This window comes from Leucoraja erinacea, chromosome 15 (genome assembly GCF_028641065.1).
Source record: "Leucoraja erinacea ecotype New England chromosome 15, Leri_hhj_1, whole genome shotgun sequence".
In the NCBI taxonomy this organism is placed as follows: Eukaryota; Metazoa; Chordata; class Chondrichthyes; order Rajiformes; family Rajidae; genus Leucoraja; species Leucoraja erinaceus.
In genome coordinates this window covers 16,718,412-16,740,358 of record NC_073391.1, presented here as the reverse complement: position 1 = coordinate 16,740,358, position 21,947 = coordinate 16,718,412, and the positions used below count along the sequence as shown (strand labels likewise).

The 21,947-nt window shown below is 41.9% G+C and overlaps 1 protein-coding gene across 1 annotated transcript in view; it reads right to left on the bottom strand.

Annotated features, from left to right (window-relative positions):
* Positions 1–21,947, bottom strand: part of cpxm2 (carboxypeptidase X (M14 family), member 2) — a 162,359-nt gene that overhangs the window by 114,489 nt on the left and 25,923 nt on the right. Inside the window, exon 3 of the mRNA XM_055646765.1 lies at positions 7,523–7,632. Within this exon, the coding sequence (XP_055502740.1) occupies positions 7,523–7,632 (110 nt within the window). The remainder of the gene's footprint in view (positions 1–7,522; positions 7,633–21,947) is intronic.

Genomic DNA, 21,947 nt, shown 5'->3' with positions numbered 1-21,947 from the left:
ATGGATATAGTTTAGACTAGAATGGAAGTTGAAATTAGCTACAATTGGGTAACCTAATTATATGCTTTAATTTTCAGGTCATCCAAGTACTTAGGATTTATATTTGTTTCAGAATTTTTCAATCTATGATAACTGAAAATTTCATTCAAAGACAGCTATCTTTTTACAAGGGAGATGGGCTTTTTGTCCACGATCACAGCTTTTTATCCATAGGTTAGTGAACAAGAAATTTCCGAGTATGAAAACAAATAAACCATTTTATTACTTGAGCTATGAAAGTGAATTAGGTGTCTGTTATGCTTTATCTGATGGGATAAATTGCTCTGGTCAAAATAACATTGCTATTCTATGCTGTGGTTTTCTTGAGAAGTCATTAGTGCCCGAGAAACACCACTGAGGAATGACTACTGTGAAGCCCTGTAGCTGGGTTGTTTGACCTCCTCTTGTAGCCTGTAGCTGGGTTGTTTGACCTCCTCTTGCTACATCCAAATTATTTTGTGCAAATTATGACTCTAACCATTTATTACACTTGTTCAACTTGGCCATTTGTCCCCATGACTTATTTACTAGCTATGTCTGGTAATGGCAATACAATGATGATTTTGCCAGACCAATTAATTCACATTATGTTGCGCACTTGATGTTCTTGCAGGCAGCCAAGGTTTCAGACCAAGTAAAAGGGCAGGTCTCCAACAAGCAGAATAGGCAAGGGGCAAGAATGGCAGATTCTTGATTAGTACGGGTGTCAGGGGTTATGGGGAGAAGGCAGGAGAATGGAATTGAGATGGAGAGATAGATCAGCCATTATGAATGGCATAGTAGACTTGATGGGCTGAATGGCCTAATTCTGCCCCTATAATTTATGAGCATGTGAACTATTTAGGATTTGTGGGCACTTTTACCATCCACCAACCTAAAACAAAGACAGCTATCTTTTTACATGGAGATTGCTCTTTGGCAGTGTTGTATCATTGGTTAGTGACAAGAACATAGCAAATTAACCATTTACTTGGCTGGTGTTTCTTTCTGCTGGTGATGGGGATGATGAGTCTCTTGTGAGATAGCAGGACTTTGGTTTTCTTTATCTTAATACAGAGTTTAAAAGTGGAAAGCAGGAAGGGCAAAGAATTTCCGTAAGTATTGCAGACCATTCCCAGAAAGGGCAACAATTACTGAGAAACAGGGGTACAATGGAGCACGTTGGTGTGATTTGTTTTGGCCTTGACTGAGCAGCGTTTAACAAGTCTGCTGTCTCGTGGCATCTGCTGTGGAATTACAAGCAATAACCTTTGTCACTCAAAGAGCAAATAATGTTGGAGAAAGCTTGCAGATCTGTTTCCCAGATGGGTTGAATGCACTGACCTACATATTGTCAAGAAAACAATGTGCAGAGTTCATTAATTTGACAAATAGCCAAATTTTGCAAGAAACCACCAGTCAAACCCCCTCCTAAAATCGACAGATGAGGGTGTTGCCATTCTGCAGCTTTCTCCTGAAAATGGCACAGGGCAGATACATTATTGATGGGGTTCCATGATGGACAAAATCACAGTAATTCAACAAGTTACAATAAATGAACGTAAATCCATTGATTATTAATAACAAAGTTCAATTTCGAAGAAGCTTCTGCATGGTGCATAAGAGGAAGACATGTACTATCATGCATTTGCACCCCAGCCTAAGTTATATTGCACAACTTTTAACAAATACTATTCCCACTAACACTCCAGCACAATGCCTGACATTCTAAACTGATTTTTCTATTAGTCTCAAAGACAGAGCTGCCAAAGTCAATATTTAGATCATATTTTAAGTTAATACCAGTGTCAGATTTCTAGCCAATACTTCATTTTTTCACAAATTATTGGAAACTAAAACAGAGACATGAACAGAAGCTGTCTGGCGAGTCTTTTATGGTCTCAATAGTGAGTGAAAGATTACACTTAAAAGACAAACCTGCACCGGGGACTTAAATAGCCAAATAATTAATGACGTCCCATTCAAAGAGATGTTTTCTGCTTAATATAGAAAATAAGATCACAGGCATCATTTTTCAAAAAGGTTTCCATGCGTATATGAAGAATGACACGATCTCGGCTGGAATGACTGCAATGCAAATTGCTAACAAGTAGGTACAGTGTACCTTGTTTCTTGCTTCAAAAATAAAACAATTATTTAGATGGAAGACAACCAATTCTTAAATCATTTGCTCAACTGGACATTAACAAGTTGCGATGGCACATTCTAATCTAACAAATATGCAAGGATGTCTTGAGTAGTGATGTTCCCAGACTGTGGAAACTAGTTAGTGAGTAGGTTAAGCTTTGCCTTCATTCTGGTGCCTATCTTCTTCATGAAGTTGACCGTCACACTGTGATGGGTCAGATCAAGTCAAGTCAAATCTCCTTTTTACAGGAGATTGTTGGTCATTTGAAGCCCTCAGGTTCTCCAAACGATGCTGTCCCTCCTCGACTATTTAAAGAGGTTTTCCCCACTGTAGGACCATCTGTTATTGCAGTCATTAATAGCAGTCTGTCCTCAGGTGTTGTCCCTGAAAATTTTAAACATGCTGTAGTACAACCCCTGATTAAAAAAAACTGCTATTGACCCTGCAGTTCTTGGTAATTTCAGGCCTATCCCCAAACTGCCCTTTCTATCAAAAATCCTGGAGAAGATCATGCACAGTCAATTAATGGCCTTTCTGGAAGAACATAATATTTTAGAAGTTTTCCAATCCGGTTTTAAATCCCTGCACAGCACCGAATCAGCCCCTTTAAGAGTGTTTAATGATATTTTTTTAGCTACTGACCGTGGTGACTGTGTTACCCTTGTGCTTTTAGATTTGACTGCTGCTTTTGACACAGTGGATCATGAAATATTGATCTGACGTTTGAAGCAGTGGGTGGGTATCAGGGGCATAGCACTGGAGTGGTTCAGGTCGTACCTGGCTGATTGAACTTTCTGTGTCAGCCTTGGGGACTCTGTATCCTCCTCTGCTCCTCTCTCGTGTGGGGTCCCACAGGGCTCAGTTCTTGGCCCTCTCCTCTTTTCTCTCTATTTGCTCCCACTTGGTTCCATACTTAGGAAACATGGAATTTCATTCCACTTTTATGCAGACGACAGTCAGATTTATGTGCCTCTTAAAAAGAAGGATGAACACTCTGTCGGACTGTTACTTGAGTGTCTCAACGACATAAAGGCCTGGATGGCTCTGAACTTTTTAAAATTTAATGATAAAAAGACGGAAGTAATGGTTTTTGGTGGCACCACTGGGCCCCCCCCTGTAGATCTGGGCTCCCTGGCCCAGTATATTAAACCAAGCATCACAAACCTAGGGGTTAAAGTGGACCCTGAGCTAAAATTTGACAGTCAGATCAAGGCTGTTGTTAAATCAAGTTTTTTCCATTTGAGGCAGCTGGCCAAAATAAAGCCAATTCTGTCAAGGCAGCACTTTGAGACGGTAATCCACGCCTTTGTTACCACTCGGCTGGATTACTGCAATGCACTGTATGTGGGGGTTAGTGGGTCCTCCATCGCCCGTCTCCAGATGGTACAGAATGCAGCTGTATGTCTTTTAATTGGCACATGTAAATATGAGCACATTTCGCACATTTTAGCCTCACTCCACTGGTTGCCTATTCAGTTTAGGATCCTAAATTATTCCCAGTTTAAAATTATTTTATTTGCTTTTAAATCCCTAAATGGTCTTGCCCCGCCCTACCTATCTGAGCTTCTACATCCTTATACACCCGCCCGCTCTCTCAGGTCAGATAATCAGCTGCTCCTGAGTGGGCCTAAAACTAGGCGGAAGCTCAGAGGGGACCGTGCCTTTGCTGTGTTGGCACCCAAATTATGGAACAATCTGCCTCTCCACATTAAACAGGCCTCTTCTCTGTCTGTTTTTAAATCACTTCTAAAAACCCATCTCTTCTCCGTGGCCTTTGATACCAGTAAGATGTCGACTTTATTTACTTGATTTAATTTCTTTTTTGATTGCTTTATTGCATGGTTATTATTTTTACTCATGTTTTATGTCTTTTAATTTATTGTTGTATTTTTGCGCTTTATGTGAGCTGTTATGTTATGTTCTGTTATGTTGTCTGTTTATGATGTCTTGTTTATTCCACTGTACAGCACTTTGTTCAACATTGGTTGTCTTAAAGTGCTTAACAAATAAAGTTGGATTGGAAGTCAAGACTTCGTCAAGCCAAGAAAGTCTATTGTCATGTGTCCCTGATAGGACAATGAAATTCTTGCTTTGCTTCGGCATAACAGAACATAGTAGGCATTGACTACAAAACAGATCAGTATGTCCATATACCATTATAAACATGAATGCACACATAAATAAATAAACTGATAATGCAAATAACAGATAATGGGCTAGATTGAGCCCATGTCATTTGAATGGTGCTCGAGAGGCAATATTCCAGACAATAGGGGCAAAGGTCCTATTGCCAAGATACAATACTGATAGCCTTATACAATAGTAGAGTCATTCAACATGGAAACAGGCCCAACCTGTCCATGCTACCCATGTTGCCTACTGGAGCTAATTTCATTTGCCTGTGTTTGACGCATATTACTCCAAACCTTTTCTATCCATATACTAAATGTCTTTTAAACATTGTAATCGTACGCACTTCTACCCACAACATTCTGTAAAAAAGTTGCCCTTTAAATGTTTCTCCTACCATGGGAAAAAGGTTGTGACCATTCACCTTATCTATGTCCTCACAATTTTACATATCTCTACAAGGCCAGCACTCAGCCTCCTAAGCTCCTAGGAAAAAAATATTATGACCAATGCCAGTTGCAGATGGTCCCGAAGCCAAGGTCCAGAGATTTTGGGATGAGTAATTAGTATTTCAGCATTTAAGGCTGACCTGTAGTCACTGAATAATAATGATAAACAGCCCAACATAGATATTCTTATTGTCAAGGTGAAAGTTATGCGAAAGAGATGGTATCCAAATGATAGACCTACAGTGGACTGATCTTTCCTGTATGAAATTACAAGTGGTCCAGATTGTCTGGGAAACTGGCACAGATTATGGTTTTACCAATCTTCCAAAGCGCTTAATTGTGCTCAATGTTAGAGATACCGGGTGATGGCCACTGAGACAGGTCACTATTTCACATGGGACTGGAATGATGATCGTTGCCTTGCAGCAGATGGGGACAATAGACTGTTCAAGTGAAGGGATGAGGAAGTCGGTAAAGGCTGTGGCTAGTTGATCGGTAGATGATTCCACAACCCATCTAGGAACTTCATCCAGGCTGGCTATTTTCCAAGAGTTTACCCGAATGAAAGTAGGTCTTACTTCCGTCAGTGAGATATATGAGAGAGAGAGCATGTTTGGGACAGGGGGACATGCATAGGTGTCTGTTTAAGATGGACATAAAAGGCATGGAGCTCATTTGGTAGAGATGTCAGAGATCGCTACTGCTTTCAGCTTGTAGTCCATGATGGTAACTCTGTACTTGTACCTCTAGGTCTCGCTCTAGATCAAGCCCTGCTATTTGCCGAGTAAGTCCTGCCCTGGTTTAACATACCAAGATTCAGCACTCCACATTTTTCCAAGTTGAATTTGATCTGCCAATCCTCGGCCCACTTTCCCAGTAGATCTAGATCATTTTGCAACCGTAGATAACCTTCATCACTGTTCACTGTACAACCAATTTAGGTGTCATGCACAAATTTAATAAACATACTGGCTGCATTCTCTGAATCTATTCTTTTAAGGCACTTAGGCCTGGATTTGTTGAACTCTGTGGCTCCTTGTCAAAGCAAGTCATGCTCAACTAACCACATGTAACCCATTTAAACTAGTATTAAGCAATTACGCGTTTTTTTTCAGCGACTAGGCTGTAGCCACATGGTCGCAGGGTGACGTCCGTATGGTCGTGAGCAGTCGCCCAAAGAGTCGTACCTTGTTGGAAATTTTCGGCGACCTGCTACAACTATGACGGGTGCCGATAGTCGCCGAAAAAAATCGCATAAGTGGGACACGCCCTTTACCGATCTGCCAATCCGGGTCTTTTCCTGTCTATCCTCTACAATAATTTTAGAAATCCTTTTCTATATTTACCTTTTATAGCTAAAAAGACAATTTATTTTCTTTGTGACCGTGCCTTTCTTCCAATGTTATTTCAATGAATCTAATGGTCTTTTGTAACACAGTGCTTAGAGTGTACTCCTATTGTGGTCTAACACTTGGCCCCAGCAGTTTCAGCATCATTAACTTGTCTTTGCGTTAAATGTTAATTTATCCATGATTAATTGTATATTTCGTAAATCAGGTTACTGCCTCTGCTAAAATAGTGTTGATTAATCCCAAACTAACTCATTGGTTAGCAAGTGTATTGTGGAGTGATTTCATTGTCAGGCTGCAATGCACCACAGCACGCATTCAAAGGGGCATTTCTTCAGGATTGTTCAGCAGCTTTGAAGTGCCGTGATGAAGCCTCACCAAATGGGAGCAGAGGCATGACGGGAGGCAGGTGGGGCTGGTTGCAATTTGAAATTCTGCGCACATGTTGGGCACATTGCAGCCGCCTAAATCAACGCATGAAAGATCACACAATGCACATACACTGCCGATCAATACAGCTGATCATTGCTGGTCCCAACAGAATGGAAAAAGGCAATCTCGCACACTGAACAAATAACAGCAATTGTATATGCACGGGGACTCTGCCTCGACCTATCATAAGAATTAAGGTTACGGGACTATGGAAGTAGGAGACTTTCCATACAGCAGTTGGAATAGTTCACAGGGCCCAAACCAAAAGTTCATGATTAGGTCACTAGTCATTCTAGTTTAATTCTGTTGCTGCTAAAGTTGTAGGCTTGTAGATAGAACATCCTCAGTTTCCCCTCCTTTGTTACAATGTCACAGTGCAATTAGTCCTCAGCATTGTAATGGATTAGTTCAACCAATATAAATGGATTGAAGAACTATTCATGCAGTCATGCAGTAAGTAAAATTATTTTTGAACTCAATATGAAGATAAAATAATGGATTAATCACATGCACTTAAATCATACTGAAATCTTATAAATAATCCATTTCATATTGATTCTCTAATTTACTGTTTATTTAGCACTTGATAAAACTGAAAATATATTCCCTCCCCTACTCCGAACTCAATAACTTTGCTGTAATTTAGTTTAGTTTAGAGATACAACACGGAAACAGGCCCTTCGGCTTACCGAGTCCATGCCAACCAGCGATCCCCGCACACCAACATCATCCTACACACACCAGGGACAATTTACATTTATACCAAGCCAATCAAACCTACAAATCTGTACATCTTTGGAGTGCGGGAGGAAACCTAAGATCTCAGAGAAAACCCACGGGATTAGGGGGAGAACGTACAAACTCTGTACAGACAGCACCCGTAATCAGGATGGAACCCGGGTCTCCGGCGCTGCAAGTGCTGTAAGGCAGCAACTCTTCCACTGCCCCAATGTGTCGCCCCATTATGTACATTAATGTTCTTTTTAAACACGTACCTGGATATTGAGTCTGCCTCTGTGAGCCCCCAAACCATAACGCTGGACAGTGGATGCATGAAGCTGAAAATCATCCACACGCAGTGTCTCCAGGCCCAGTGGCGGACATTCTGTTAAAGAACAGAAAAATGTAATTCAAAGCTGTGACATATCAAAGCACGATGTTCTCCTGCTATTTATTGCTTCTGACAATTTGAAATATCTACGAGTTAATATTGGCATGGAGTCATACAACATGGAAACAGGCACTTTGGCCTAACTTGCTAATATGCCGAACAACATGTCCCACCAAAATGTGTGAAAAGATTTTGGAATGGCCTGAAAGATGAAGTAAACTCTTCTCGAACAATCAGAAGCAGGCAAAAAGTCAGCAAAAAGATACTCTACAATATTCTATACATTATCTGACTTTTTGGGTGGGATATGTTTTATTTAAGCATATTCTGTTGCTGGCGTCTTTCCTACTGGTAGTTTGAGTCACTATTAAACTAAACGGAGGAGAATTTGCTGTACCAAATCTAACCGGGTGGTGCCACCAGCTGTGGCTGCCTCGCCAACAGTCTGCACTTCTTTTCTTCTTTTTGTTATTTTAAGTATGTGTTAAAAAAGGATGTTTTAGTGTTCCTTGTTTAAGAAGGAACTGCAGATGCTGGAAAATCGAAGGTAGACAAAAATGCTGGAGAAACACAGCGGGTGAGGCAGCATCTATGGAGCAAAAGAAATAGGCGACGATTCGGGTCGAGACCCTTCTTCAGACTGATGTGGGGGTGGGGGGTGGGGAGGGAAGAAGAAGGGAAGAAGCAGAGAAAGTGGGCTGTGGGAGAGCTAGGAAGGGGAGGGGAAAGAAGGAGAAAGCAGGGACTACCTAAAATTGGAGAAGTCAATGTTCATACCGCTGAGGTATAAACTACCCAAGTGAAATACGAGGTGCTGGTCCTCCGATTTACAGTGGGCCTCGCTCTGGCCATGGAGGTGGCCCAAGAGAGAAAGGTTGGATTCGGAATGGGAGGGGGTGCTGAGCCACAGGGAGATCAGGTTGGTTATTGCGAACCGAGTGGAGGTGTTGGGCGAAGCAATTGCCAACCCTACGCTTGGTGTCACCGATGTAGAGCAGCTGACACCTAGAGCAGCGGATGCAATAGATGAGGTTGGAGGATGTGCAGGTGAACCTCTGCCTCACCTGGAAAGACTGCTTGGATCCTTGTATGGAGTCAAGGGGGGAGGAAAAGCAACAAGTGTAACATTTCCTGCGGTTACAAGGGAAAGTACCAGGAGAGGGGGTGGTTTGGGTGGGAAGGGACGAATTGACCAGGGAGTTATGGAGGGAGCGGTCTCTGCGGAAAGCCGAGAGGGGAGGGGATGGGAAGATGTGGCCAGTGGTGGGATCCCGTTGGAGGTGGCGAAAATGTCGGAGTATTATTTGTTGTATGTGACGGCTGGTAGGGTGGAAGGTGAGGACTAGGGGTCTCTGCCCTTGTTACGAGTGGGAGGATGGGGAGTGAGAGCAGAGTTATGGGGTACAGAAGAGACCCTGGTGAGAGCCTCATCTATAGTAGAAGAGGGGAACCCCCGTTCCCCAAAGAATGAGGACATCTCCGATGCCAAATGTTCCTTGGTTTATTTTATGTGGTGGGGGTGGGGGGTGGAGTTGGGGGAAACTTTTTTCAATATCACACCTTGACGGAGACGCGATTTTTTTCATATCGTATCTCCGTCCCCACTGCGGCCTAACATCGTGAAGTTGGCGGCCTTTCCTGGAGACCGACCCAGCGCTCCATGCCGCGGGAGTCTGTGGGACTTTAACATTGCAGAGCTTGCGATCCCGTTGCCGAGGATCGAAGCTCCAACCTTGGGGCCTGTAGACTTTAACATCATGAAGCCCGTGGTCTCTGGTAAGAAGAGGCCGACTCGGGAGCTCCATGCTGCGGAGAGAGTTTCAACTGCCCCGACATGGGAGTTTCGATCACCCCTACGGGGGACTTCGATCGTCAGCTGCGGGGGCTTTGATCGCCCCGACTGTGGATGGTTCGACTGCCCCGACCGTGGGAGAACAAGAGGAAGCAGATTGAACTTTATAGCCTTCCATCACAGTGAGGAATGTGGAATCCACTTTGGATGGATGTATATGTTAACCTTCATGTGGTTGTGTGTCTTGTTACTTTTCACTTAGTACGGCTGTATGGTAATTCAAATTTCACTGTACCTTAATTGGTACATGTGACAATAAACTGACCTTGAATCCTTGAAACCCCAAGCATGTTGTTTTTAGCAGAAGCAGAAGCAGAGCTACACACCTAATGCTGGTGAGATTAGGTTTGCCCCCTCTATGGCCGGTATGGACAGAGCGGGAAAAATGGCTGTGTTGTAAATATTCTATGATTTTCTTTTTCTGCAGACATATGTTTGCTAAAAAAATGTTAATTATGCCTTTGAGGAAAGATACTGTGGATTTGTAATTTGGATTTGTGTAGTTTGTAAAATTGATATACCCCATGTCTGTTTGTAACCCAACCCAGCTCCACAGATACAAATACATATGCCTATGCCAACCACACCATTATTGTACTGGAAATGCAAGGAACAGCAGATACTGGAATCTTGAGTAAAACAAAAAGTGCTGTAGTAACTCAGTGGGTCAGGTTTAGAAGGGTCCCAACTCGAATCATTGCCTTTCCATAATCTCCAGAGATGTTCCTGCTTTGTATTTCACTATTGTACTGGAGTTGCATGTAGCCAGAATGATTAAACTGACACTTCTCGACATAATCAAAATAGCTGTGTAAGATTGTAAATGCTCTATCTAATCTGAGAACTATTGCCTTGCTTTGTGCATGTAAACTATCAACAGAATAAGCCTACATCAGCTAATGTACCTTAGTCTCTTAAGCCCTTTCTCTTACGACTTAAGCCCCTGCCATGAATATTTCAGTTCCCCACTTGAACTCTGTTTTTCCTTAACACAGATATGTAAACATTTGACGATAACATACACAATAAAGGAGTTGAACCCATCTCCAGTTTCTCATAGATAATGACATGAGTTGTTGCTCTTCCCAAATGTTCAAGTTGGATGCAGTCAACCCATGAAACACAAAACATAATTCCAATTTAAATTTGCAATGCAAAATAAAATCTGCTGGGTTGTAACATATATTGTTACAATATAATGTTATTTAACAACTGTACTTAATTTAAGTAACATAAATCTGATCTATGTGATGTCTATTGCTTTATTTTGAATAAAATATGAATAGGTTTCCAGATAAATCTCATGGATTTAATAAATGTGCATGAGGACTGCATCTAAAACAGTATTTTCTGTCATTATAATGTAATATACTGTCTACCAGGCATGCAAAGACAAGAAGAGGTCACATCCAGTGATGAAAATGGCTGGATTATACAGTAACTGTCTTATATCAAGTATGAACATTTGATCATATCACACTACAGAAGGCAGCAAAGTTGAACAAAAGGATTTACAGTATTTCAAAAATTGTCACAGCTTCTAACAGTGTGATGGAATATCCAGTCATACGGAGAAATAAATGATACCAGTAGATATTGAAGGAAAAGATCAGTTTTTTTAATGCTTCTGTGTGAAACTGAGAAATGTCACTCAATAAAAAGTGAAATATGCATCATTATTAATCTTTAATAGAGATAAAATATCTGACACAAAACATAGTGCTTATTATCTTAGTAATACCTATAACTGAATCTATGTGAAATCTTCTCCTTACAGTATTTGATAGGTCATCCTGGTCATTGAACACCCTAGTTATCATTTGGTACACTTCATATAATTGTGGGAAACATTGGGAAGTGCATCAGCCAAGAAATATTATCAGAATTTTCAACTGTTAAGTATCATGGAAGATATTCATTTTACATTAACAGAAAACATAACTGTATGACAATCAAACATGCAATAACGTAATCTTGTTATAGAGTAACACAGCACAGAAACAGACCCTTCAGCCCAACCCATCCATGCTGACCAATGTAACACGTCTAAGCTTGTCCTTTTTTTACCCCATTTGACCCATATCCCTCTTCCTATCCATGTACCTGTCGAAGTATCTTTCAAATGCTGTTTAGTTGAGAGATACAGCGCAGAAACAGGCCTTTCGGCCCACCGGTCCAAGCCGACAAGCGATCCCCGCATATTATCACTATCCTACACACACAAGGGACAATTTTTACATTTACCAAGCCAATTTACTGACATACCTGTACGTCTTTGGACTGTGGGATGAAACCAAAGAGCTCAGAGAAAACTCATGCAGGTCACGGGGAGAATGTACAAACACTGTACAGACAGCACCTGTAGTCGGGATCGAACCCGGGTCTCTAGCGCTGCAAGCTCTACTGCTGTGCCACCGTGGCTGTTATAGTATCTGCCCCAACTACCTCCTCTGGCTGTTCGTTCCATATGCCCATCATCCTCCGAGTGAAAAAGATGCCCCTCAGGTTCTTATTAAATACCTCCCCTCTCACCTTAAACCTTTTCCCTCTAGATCTTGGTTCTCCTACCCTAGGTAAAATGCTGTGCATTTGCCTTATTTACTTCCCTCGTGAAGTTACATACCATCATTAGATCACCCCACAATCTCCTGCGCTTCAAGGAATAAAGTCCTATCCTGTTCAAATTCTCCGTATAGCACAGACCCTAGAGTCCTGGCAACATCCTTGTAAACCTTCTAAGTACTCTTTCCAGCTTAATGGTTTCCTTCCTATAGAAGAGTGAGCAAAACTGAACACAATACTCCAAATGCAGCCTCACAATTGTCTTGTGCAGTACAACTGTAACATTCTGTTCTATCTTCTATACTTAGCACAAGGGGCTGGAGTAACTCAGCAGGACAGCAAGCAGGTTAGTGTGAAGAAGGGTCTCATCTATCCATGTTCTCCAGAGATGCTGATGGACCTGCTGAATTACTCCAACCCTTTGTGTCCTTTTGTATCTTAGTCAGCATCTGCAGTTCCTTGTTTTCTTTACTCAGTACCCTGCTTAATGAAAACTAACATACCAAAAGCCTTATTTACCACCCTATCTACCTGTGATACCACTCTCTGAGAACCATGTACTTATACTCATGGATCCCTCTGCTCTACAACACTCCGCAGGCCCCTACCATTCACTGTGAAGGTCCTGCCCTGGTTTGATCCCAAAATGCAACACCTCACACTTATCTGTATTGAATTCCATTAGTCATTCCTCAGCCTACCTGCTCAGCTGATCAAGATCCTGCTGTGAATTTTGATAATTATTTTCACAGTCTACGATATCACCTGCTTGAGTATCATCTGCAAATTTACTAATCTTGCCTTGTGTATTCTCACCCAAATCATTGATATAAACCACGAACAGCAATGGGCCAGCACTGATTCCTGAGGCACACCACGAGCCACAAGCTAGTCACACCACTAGTCACAAGCTAGTTCTACCACTAGTCACAAGCTAGTCACACCGCGAGCCACAAGCTAGTCACACCACTAGTCACAAGCTAGTCACACCACTAGTCACACCACTAGCCACAAGCTACTACCAAAAATAACTTTCTACCACCACCCCCTGCTTTCTTCCCGGAAGCCAATTTTACCTGCAGTCAGCTATCCCTCCCTGGATCCTACACAATCTTACCTTCCAGAGCAGCATACCATGCCAAACCTTATCTAAGGCCTTGCTGGTCCATATAGACTGTATCTACATCCTTGCCCTCATCAACCTTCAGGTCATTTAAACATATTTAAGCACAATACAAGAACAGATGAAACAACACTGGCAATTTCTATTCCTCAAATAATATTGCACAACAGAATCATCTTACAGAACACTATTAATTTTGTCACTAAATAACTCAACTTCAATTTGCTGAGGTCTCCCTGTCCCCTTGATTAATCTCCTCCACATAATCACATATTCTCTGCGCATTGATTATATTAAAACTATTCCATCCCTGTTCTGTGTTTTTGCCCCAGTTACATTGCTTGAGGGATTTATAATGATATATGGAAATACAAAGAGGGATTAAAAATGTTTGGATCACATTAATATCAGGCACCTATCGGTCCTGAAGGCAGAGATTAATTGTTTTTTTTGTGATAAGTATGCCATAATAGGTAATCGAAAATCAGTAATTTGTGAACTTCAATTTTATTTCCATTGCCAGTCAATGCAATAGAAATTCAGGCAGCTCGAAAGCAAGCTTCTGCATTATCATTCATATATCCATCACCCCCCCCCCATGGAAGGCTAAATGTAAAGGATAAAATATACAATTAATGGCAAGACCCTCAACAGCACTTCAGTGCACAAAGATCTTAGGGACCAAGTTCATAACTCCCGTCATAGGCCACAAGAGTAAGCACGTGGAAAATAAGGCAGAGATACATTGAATTGTTGCCTTTATTTTATCAGGGCATTGAGTATGTCAGGAAGTCATGCTGCAGTTGTATAGGACTTTGGACTGTATTTGGCATATCACATGTAGTTCTGGTCACCCTAATACAGGAACAATGTGGGGACTTTGGACAGGATGCAGAAGAGGTTTACCAGAATGATGCCTGGATTAGAAGGTACCAGCTACAAGGAGAGGTTGAACATACAGTATTGTTTTCTCTGGAACGTTAGAGATTGAGGGAACCCTGACAGAAGTATATAAAATTATGGGAGGCATAGAGAGGCAGACAGAAACGTTTGCCCAGGATGGAAATATTAAATACCAGATGGATTATGTCCAGGCAGATAAGAGTTTGTCCTAACATCAGGCAATATCAGCTGAAGGGCCTGTTCCTGTATTGAACGGTTCTATATTCCATGTTCTAAAATGAAAGACTCTAAGATCCCACTATTGTGGTTGGTGTAAATGAATGTGAAAAAGGCGCACAGCTCTTAAATGTGAATGTTGGTCCCAAATGTTTAAACCTTCGATACTCTAAAATAAACTGATACATAACCCACCAGGTGAATTACTTAAAACCAAGAAGCAGACTGAAAAGATAGCAAGAATCATGTGGTGATTAGCAGGTGGTAATTAGCAGGAATTATGTCAGCAGCTTAACTTCTCTGTTCTCAGTCTGAAGGTCCAGACATGGAAATTATGTTGTACTTACAGTCTCTTTTACTAATGCTTCTCTGTTGCTTCTGCAAATACTTTAAAAGGCTTTCTTTCACTTTCTTAGTTTAGTTCAGTTTAGATGTACTGTGTGGAACAGGTCCGACCAATGCTATCCTGCACACACTAGAGAATATTTACAATTTTACCAAGCCAATTACCCTACAAACCTGTACATCTTTGAAGTGTTTTAGGCAACCGGAGCAGACAGATAAAACCCACGCAGGTCACGGGGTGAACGTACAAACTTTGTACAGACAGCACCCGTAGTCAGGATCTAATCCGGGTCTCTGCCGCTGTATGGCAGCAACTCTACCGCAGCGGCACTGTGCCGTCCCCTTTCTGCAGAAATAATGTGGACAAACCAGAGGTAACAGGTGTGATTGCCAAATGGCACAGGCAAGAAGGCCACAAGAGGCATCGTAGAAGCAATGGGCCAATCCAGACTGCAAAACAGTTGGACAGTTGACTCCTGAATACCTTTGGCCAATGACAATTCAAGAATATGCTTGATAATAGCTGTACTGATGAACACAATCTCAAGACTTGCACAGGCAGTGAAGGTCTTGTGTTTCCTATTAAGTAGCCACAAAAAGGGACTGAGTGATTATCATTGATTGCAATATGGGCAGCTCACTAAATTAGTGCTGTTTGTGTATTATAGTGATTGCTGCACATAGCCAATGCTAACAGCCATCCTAATCAACAGCATATGTTAACATCCCAGCCAATCTCTTAACTTGCCAGCAGCAGTTATGACTGGCTCAGATTCCTAAAGATAATCTCCCTCCTCTGAAAGTGATGTTTTCTGCCTGGAGCAGAAGCTGGCAGGCACTCAGTAAAAATCAGATCCAAAAGGAATTGTATTACCTCAAAGAGTATGGCCTCCAAAGAGTCTGGATGCTGCATCGGAGGCCTTGATCAAGATGGGTGACAGTAAGGGTGGGGAGAGGAAAGGCGAGTGCCAGGCGTGTAGGCCAAGAACCTTGTGCAGCCTTTGGGGGAACAATTCACAGGACTACCAGTAAACAAAGGCACATAGAGGAATAGACAAGTAACTAGCTAACAGCTTGATTTCATTTATTAATCTGCTGTGGAAAAATTGTGGAGTTTTTTTACATTTTTGTTTTGAGAAGAAGCCCATATGCTGGTGGTTAGTGGTATGAGAAAGAAGCACATATTGCACTTAAATTAGTATTTTGGCAACAATGAGGAAAAGTTCAGGCAATATTGCTACTGTTGTCTTCGCTGTTGTTCAATTCTTCATCCCCTTCCTAACAATATGTGGCAAGCAGCAGGATCGATGGTTTAGTTATGCATCACACAGCAGGCTACATGAAGCCTGATTCCCGAGTGGGACAAGCTGTGTGGGGTTTGTCCAGAGCAGAATAGGTGTCGAAACGATAGTTTTGATCTGGCAATGTTCTGTTCTGTCACATTTTGTGTGGTTTTCATTAAAGATTTCATATATGGTTGTGCATAAGTTGTGAATGGGAGTGAACGATGCAATCAGAGGATAGACCTTGATGCCAAGCAGCCATCATGCAGTTTCCGCAGTGTGTTAATTCTGCTGATGTATGAGACCAAGACATCACAGCCACTGTCAATATACATAGTGTTAAAGTACACAATCATTGCCACACACCAGCTGCAAACTGGGGGACCTGAAGCCCACATGGTTCTGGTGTAAGACACAACTAACACATGGGATCCCCATAGTCAATGCCACCTGCACCATAGAGACACTGACATCCAAGCAAAGCCACCTGGCCACATTGGTCTTGAGTGAGAGAGTGGGCAACATTAAGCAAAAATTAAGGTTAAACTCCAAGATGTTTCAAATGTCTTCAGCCGAAGTCTTGAAAGAAGAAGATTATGCAAATATTCACAAATGCAATCACCTTGACAACAACTGACAGCACTGTGATTTAAAAGAATAAAAAAAAGCTGAAAATAGTTAGCAGGTCAGACGGCATCTGTGTGGAGGGAAACTTGAGTTTCGACCTGATGACCTTTCACCACAATGGCAAACCATTCCTTGCTTTGTTTTGAAGTTGGGATATTGGTTGCAGCAGGTAGCAAATTTCAATGTCATCCATACTATGTCATTAATACCTGATATGAACATACACATTAGAACAGAATAACTTTTTTCACACAGAGAGTGGTGAATCTCTGGAACTCTCTGTCGCAGAGGGTAATCGAGGCCAGTTCATTGGCTATATTTAAGAGGGAGTTAGATGTGGCCCTTGTGGCAAAGGGGATCAGGGGGTATGGAGAGAAGGCAGGTACGGGATACTGAGTTGGATGATCAGCCATGATCATATTGAATGGCGGTGCAGGCTCGAAGGGCCGAATGGCCTACTCCTGCACCTAATTTCTATGTTTCTATGTTTCTAACAGGAGTAGGTCATTTGGCCCCTTAAGCATCCTCCATCATGTAATACCAAATGTTACCTAAACACATTCCCATCCATCCACAGAAACCTTTCATCCCTTACTAGGACATACTGTATATCCCATTTTTAAAAAAAGATTAAAAAACTCTTTCACCACCTTTTTAGGAAGAGTTAAAAATATTCACCTTATCCTTGCCTTAAATGGACAACCCTTTATTTTTAGACAGCAACCCCTCAATATATATTATCTCAAGGAGCGTATATGTTTCAATCTATCAACTTTCTCAACATCAGCCCATATAAATTTCAACCTTTTCAACCTTTTCTCAAAAGGCAACCTATCTACTTCATGTATTGGTTTAGTAAACCTCCTGTCTGCCGCTTCTAATACAGTTCGAAAAGAAAACTTTAATACTGTAAATAGTATTTCAAATCTGGTATCACGAATGCCGTATATAACTGAAGCATAGTTCAGTTCCCCTGGAAATAAATGAAAGAAATGAAAGAATTCTGAAATAAATGAAATAATTCTGTTAGTTTCCCTAATTACGTGTAGTTACTGCAGTCTAATGTTGTTTGAATCAAATGCAGCAACTCAGATTCCTGTGAATCCCAGAGTTCTACAATGTCTCGCCATTTTGATAAATCCTTCTTCTTAATTCTTCCTGCTTAGACAATTTAACATCTTACCACATTATGGTCCATTTGTAGATCTTTGCCCACTCACATAGCCTATGTATATCCTTTTGTATCCTCATTTTTTCCTCTTCACAACTTACTTTCTACCTGCCTTTGTACTATAAGCAAATTTAAACCATACCTTAGATACTTTCATCCAAATCATTTATACATATCGTGAAAAGTTGTCACCGCAGCACTGATTCATATGACAAGCCACACATCACATCTTACCAACCAAGAAGATAAATCACTTATGCCGTTCTCTGTTTCTGTCAGCCAGCCAACCACCTATTGATGCCAACATTTTACTTCCCATGCAATGAATTTTATGCAATAAACGTTCTTCTGATCTTCATCAAATGCATTCTGGAAATTTGAGAACGGTAAATTCGCCATTGCTCCCTTATCCATAGCACTTGTTACTTCTGCGAAGAAGTCCCTTACACAGAACTACGTTGACTTTGCCCGATTCATTTGATTGCTTCCAACTGACCCGCAAAATTGTTTTTAATGATAATTTCTGTGTTTTCCTTCATGCAGGGGAGTTGCTCATGGAACACCTTCAGAAAATATAATCTCGGGCTGACTTCCTTCCTCCATTCCTCCTTCTATCAGCAGCTTGTGCCAGTATCCATTGCCAAAGCTCAATATCTCAGTCATACCATGCTTCAGTAGATCTACTGTATCTCAGTGGATGATGGTGGTAGCAAAATTAGCTCAAGACACTTCCAGTTTCCAGCTTCTGCTATGGGGCTCCTCAAGCAACTAGACTAGCCTTGTGGGAAAGGAAACAGTGAAAACCACCACCAGGTAAAGATGCCAATCCCAACCAAGGAACAGATACCACCTGGTCACAGGTGTGTGTGACTGGAAGACCTGCAAGTTCCACAATAGGCTTTGTACAGGGATGGGCCAATGCAAGACCAATATGAGCAAATGGGGCTTTGCAGATGCGGCAGACACAGAATGTGAATGTGGAACATCTGTACAATCCATGCCGCACCTACTAAGATGTCCACTTCTTGGGAAACAATGCTGCTTGGAAGATCTAGCGATGGCAAACGAGAAGGCTGTCCACTGTGCAAGAGCCTGGCCGAACATTTGAAACATAGATGATGGACACGAAAGAAGAAGACCATGCCTCAAATAAACTGCTAACTCTGCACTTGCCGTGCAACAGCATTCTTTGCACAGAAGATTTGAATTCAGCAAATGATGTTTAGCATATGCCATACCACTCCCTCCAGATTTTTGTAACTTTAGCAATTATACAAAATTATATAATAGATAAATGAACCTAAGAGGTTAAGAAGTTAACAGAGACTTATCCCACCCCGGTCATTCCTTCTTCTCTCTGCTCCCGTCTGGCAGAAGGTACAGAAGCTTGAAAGTGTGCATCGCCAGTCTCAGGGACAGCTTCTTCCCCAATGGAATAAGACATCTGAATGGTCATAGAGTCAGTCATGCAGTGCGGAAACAGACCTTTCGGCCCAACCTGTAACACCACTTTCAAGGAAGTATGTACCTGCACTCCTACCATGTTACTCTGCGACACTCCCCAGACTCCCACCATTCACTGTGTAGGCCTTGCCCATGTTAGATGTTCTAAAATGCATCACCTCACATTTCTCTGTATTGTACCGCCTGATTCACCTCTACCCCATTGCAGACATTGGACCGTCTATGGAACTGATGCACTATAATGCTGAGATCTATATTCTGCAAACTTGTATCTTACACTTTTCTCCATTTATTGTACTTGAGTTTGGCATGAGTGTATTTATGTACAGTATTATCAGATCTGAATGGATAACATGCAAAACAAAGTGACAATGATTACTCTAAACCGGGAAATGGTTGCAGGAAAATTGATTGAATATTCACATCTTTCCCAGTTCCTACGACGATGGCTCGCTGTTACCGGTCTCGTATGCCTCGCGGACCATGACACGGAGCAACGGTATGCTCAGATCGAGAAGGGGCTCCTGGCGGTGGTGTTCGCTTGCTCCAAGTTTAAAGATTTCCTCTTTGGCAGCAAGTTCATAGTCGAAACCGACCACCAGCCATTAGTGACTATTCTTAACAAACCCATACATGTTGCCCCTGCCAGGCTGCAGCGCATGATGCTGCAGCTCCAGCGTTTTGATTTCCAAATCGTATACAAGAGGGGCACCGAGATGCATGTGGCCAACACTCTGTCTCGTGCCCCACGAGCCTCCTGTGACCATCACCCTTACGAGCAGGAAGACCTGCTGGTACTGAACGTCAACTTTGTCCCGACTAAGCAGCTGCAGTGCCTGACCGAGCACACCGCCGCTGACACTGCTTTGCAGCAGCTTGCAGCCGTTATCAAGCATGGGTGGCCCGACAGACGCACCACTTTGCAGTCAGGTGCCCAACCGTTCTTCCTGGTCTGCGATGAGCTGGTGATCCAAGATGGTGTTATCGGCAAGGGCCACAAGGTTGTGGTCCCAGCTTCTCTGTATGATCTATACTACAGCGCAGCCCACAGTGGTCATCCTGGAGTCGATGCCACTATTTCTCATGCCCAAGGGCAATTCTACTGGCCTGGTATGGCCAAATACATCAGGCACCGAGTGTCCTCCTGTTCCTCCTGCAACAACCTTGCCCCACACCAGCAGCGTCAGCCCCTTTTGCAGCAGCCGGCGCCTACCATGCCCTGGACATCGCTGGCTGCCAACATATTCGAATGGCGGGGCAAGCAGTTTCTCGTCCTGGTTGACTCGTACTCCAACTGGAGGCCTGGGGTCAGATCCCACTTCTGACACCATGTAAAGAAGTCAAGTCTGACACACTTGTAGCTTTACTTAATGTTTAATGATCACACAGGTTAGACATGTTCCAGCACTGACTGCTTACAATCTATCACCGTGCTGGAACCAGGGGAGAGAGAGAGAGAAAGAGAGAGAGAGAGAGAGTTATTATACTTGATAACTAAGGCGTGGTTAGTGGTACTGAGGTAGTTATATTATTGGTTGCATGCATGAACCATCTACACTACATTCCCCCATGAAACTGCACATTCATGCCTTCATTGGTGCTTCTGATAATATTAACATTCACCAGTGTAAATAGGTTTTGCATTTTACTGAACTGAAGAAACTGAAGAAGGGTCCCGCCCGAAACGTCACCCATTCCTTCTCTCCAGAGATGCCGCCTGTCCCGCTGAGTTACTCCAGCATTTTGTGTCTACCTTTGCATTTTACACTCTGCTTGAATCTCTTTACTATGGCAAAAACGCTGGTCAAATGTTAAATTTACTTAAATAAAAAGCGAAAATGCTGAAAATACACATGTCAGGCAGTATCGGCAAATAGAACGAGTTAACTTTTCAGATTGAAAACTTCTTGTCAGATCTTTGGCTGATCAGATTGAAAACTTCTTGTCAGATCGTTGGCTGAAAACATGAATCCTGTTATTCATTCCATAGATACTTGTCCACCTGAAAACTTCCAGCAAACTTTCTGTTTTTATTTCATATTACTAGTCAAAATAGTGAGATCTAGTGTTGATGGGGCATCTTGATTGGCATGGACAAGTAGGGCTGAAGAGCCTGTTTCAATGCTGTATGACTATGACTTACTGCATTGGCACATTTTTTTATTATTTTCATCACTGTTAAATTATTTTGGTCTTGATGCTTTATGCAAATATTTGCAAAAATATTTTGTGGTTGGAGGCAAGCATCATCTCCACTGGAAAATAGAATATCGGTATAATATTTCAGTGATTTACGAAAGCAGCCTTAAAAATGTGTATCCACATGTTTAAATAATTTCCCCAAAATCAGCCAAATTATCAGTTGATAATGTTAAGCTAGAGTGAAAATGTTTTCCCAAGTAACTCGGTCCATGGAATTCTCTTGAGCATCTAAGCTATGTCTGTTGTAGGGGCTGAATTTCAATAGACCCTGGAATAAGTAATTTGACACTTTCTCAGGCAGGGAATGGCTTAAGCCAAATGGAAGTCAAAAACGGGAAAGGAAGTAAAATATTGAGAGTTAATATAATCAACTTAACTTTAAGCAAAATTAGGATGGTAATGAATGATTAATTTTGTTCTGATAGAAGACGTGCAAAGATAAACTGTTTTCTAATACATTAATTTTCAAGAGATGGTGTGAATGGCAAGGCCAAACATACATTGCCCATCACTAATTGCTCCAAGAAGATAGGTATGAGCCACCTATAGTCACTTCCACAA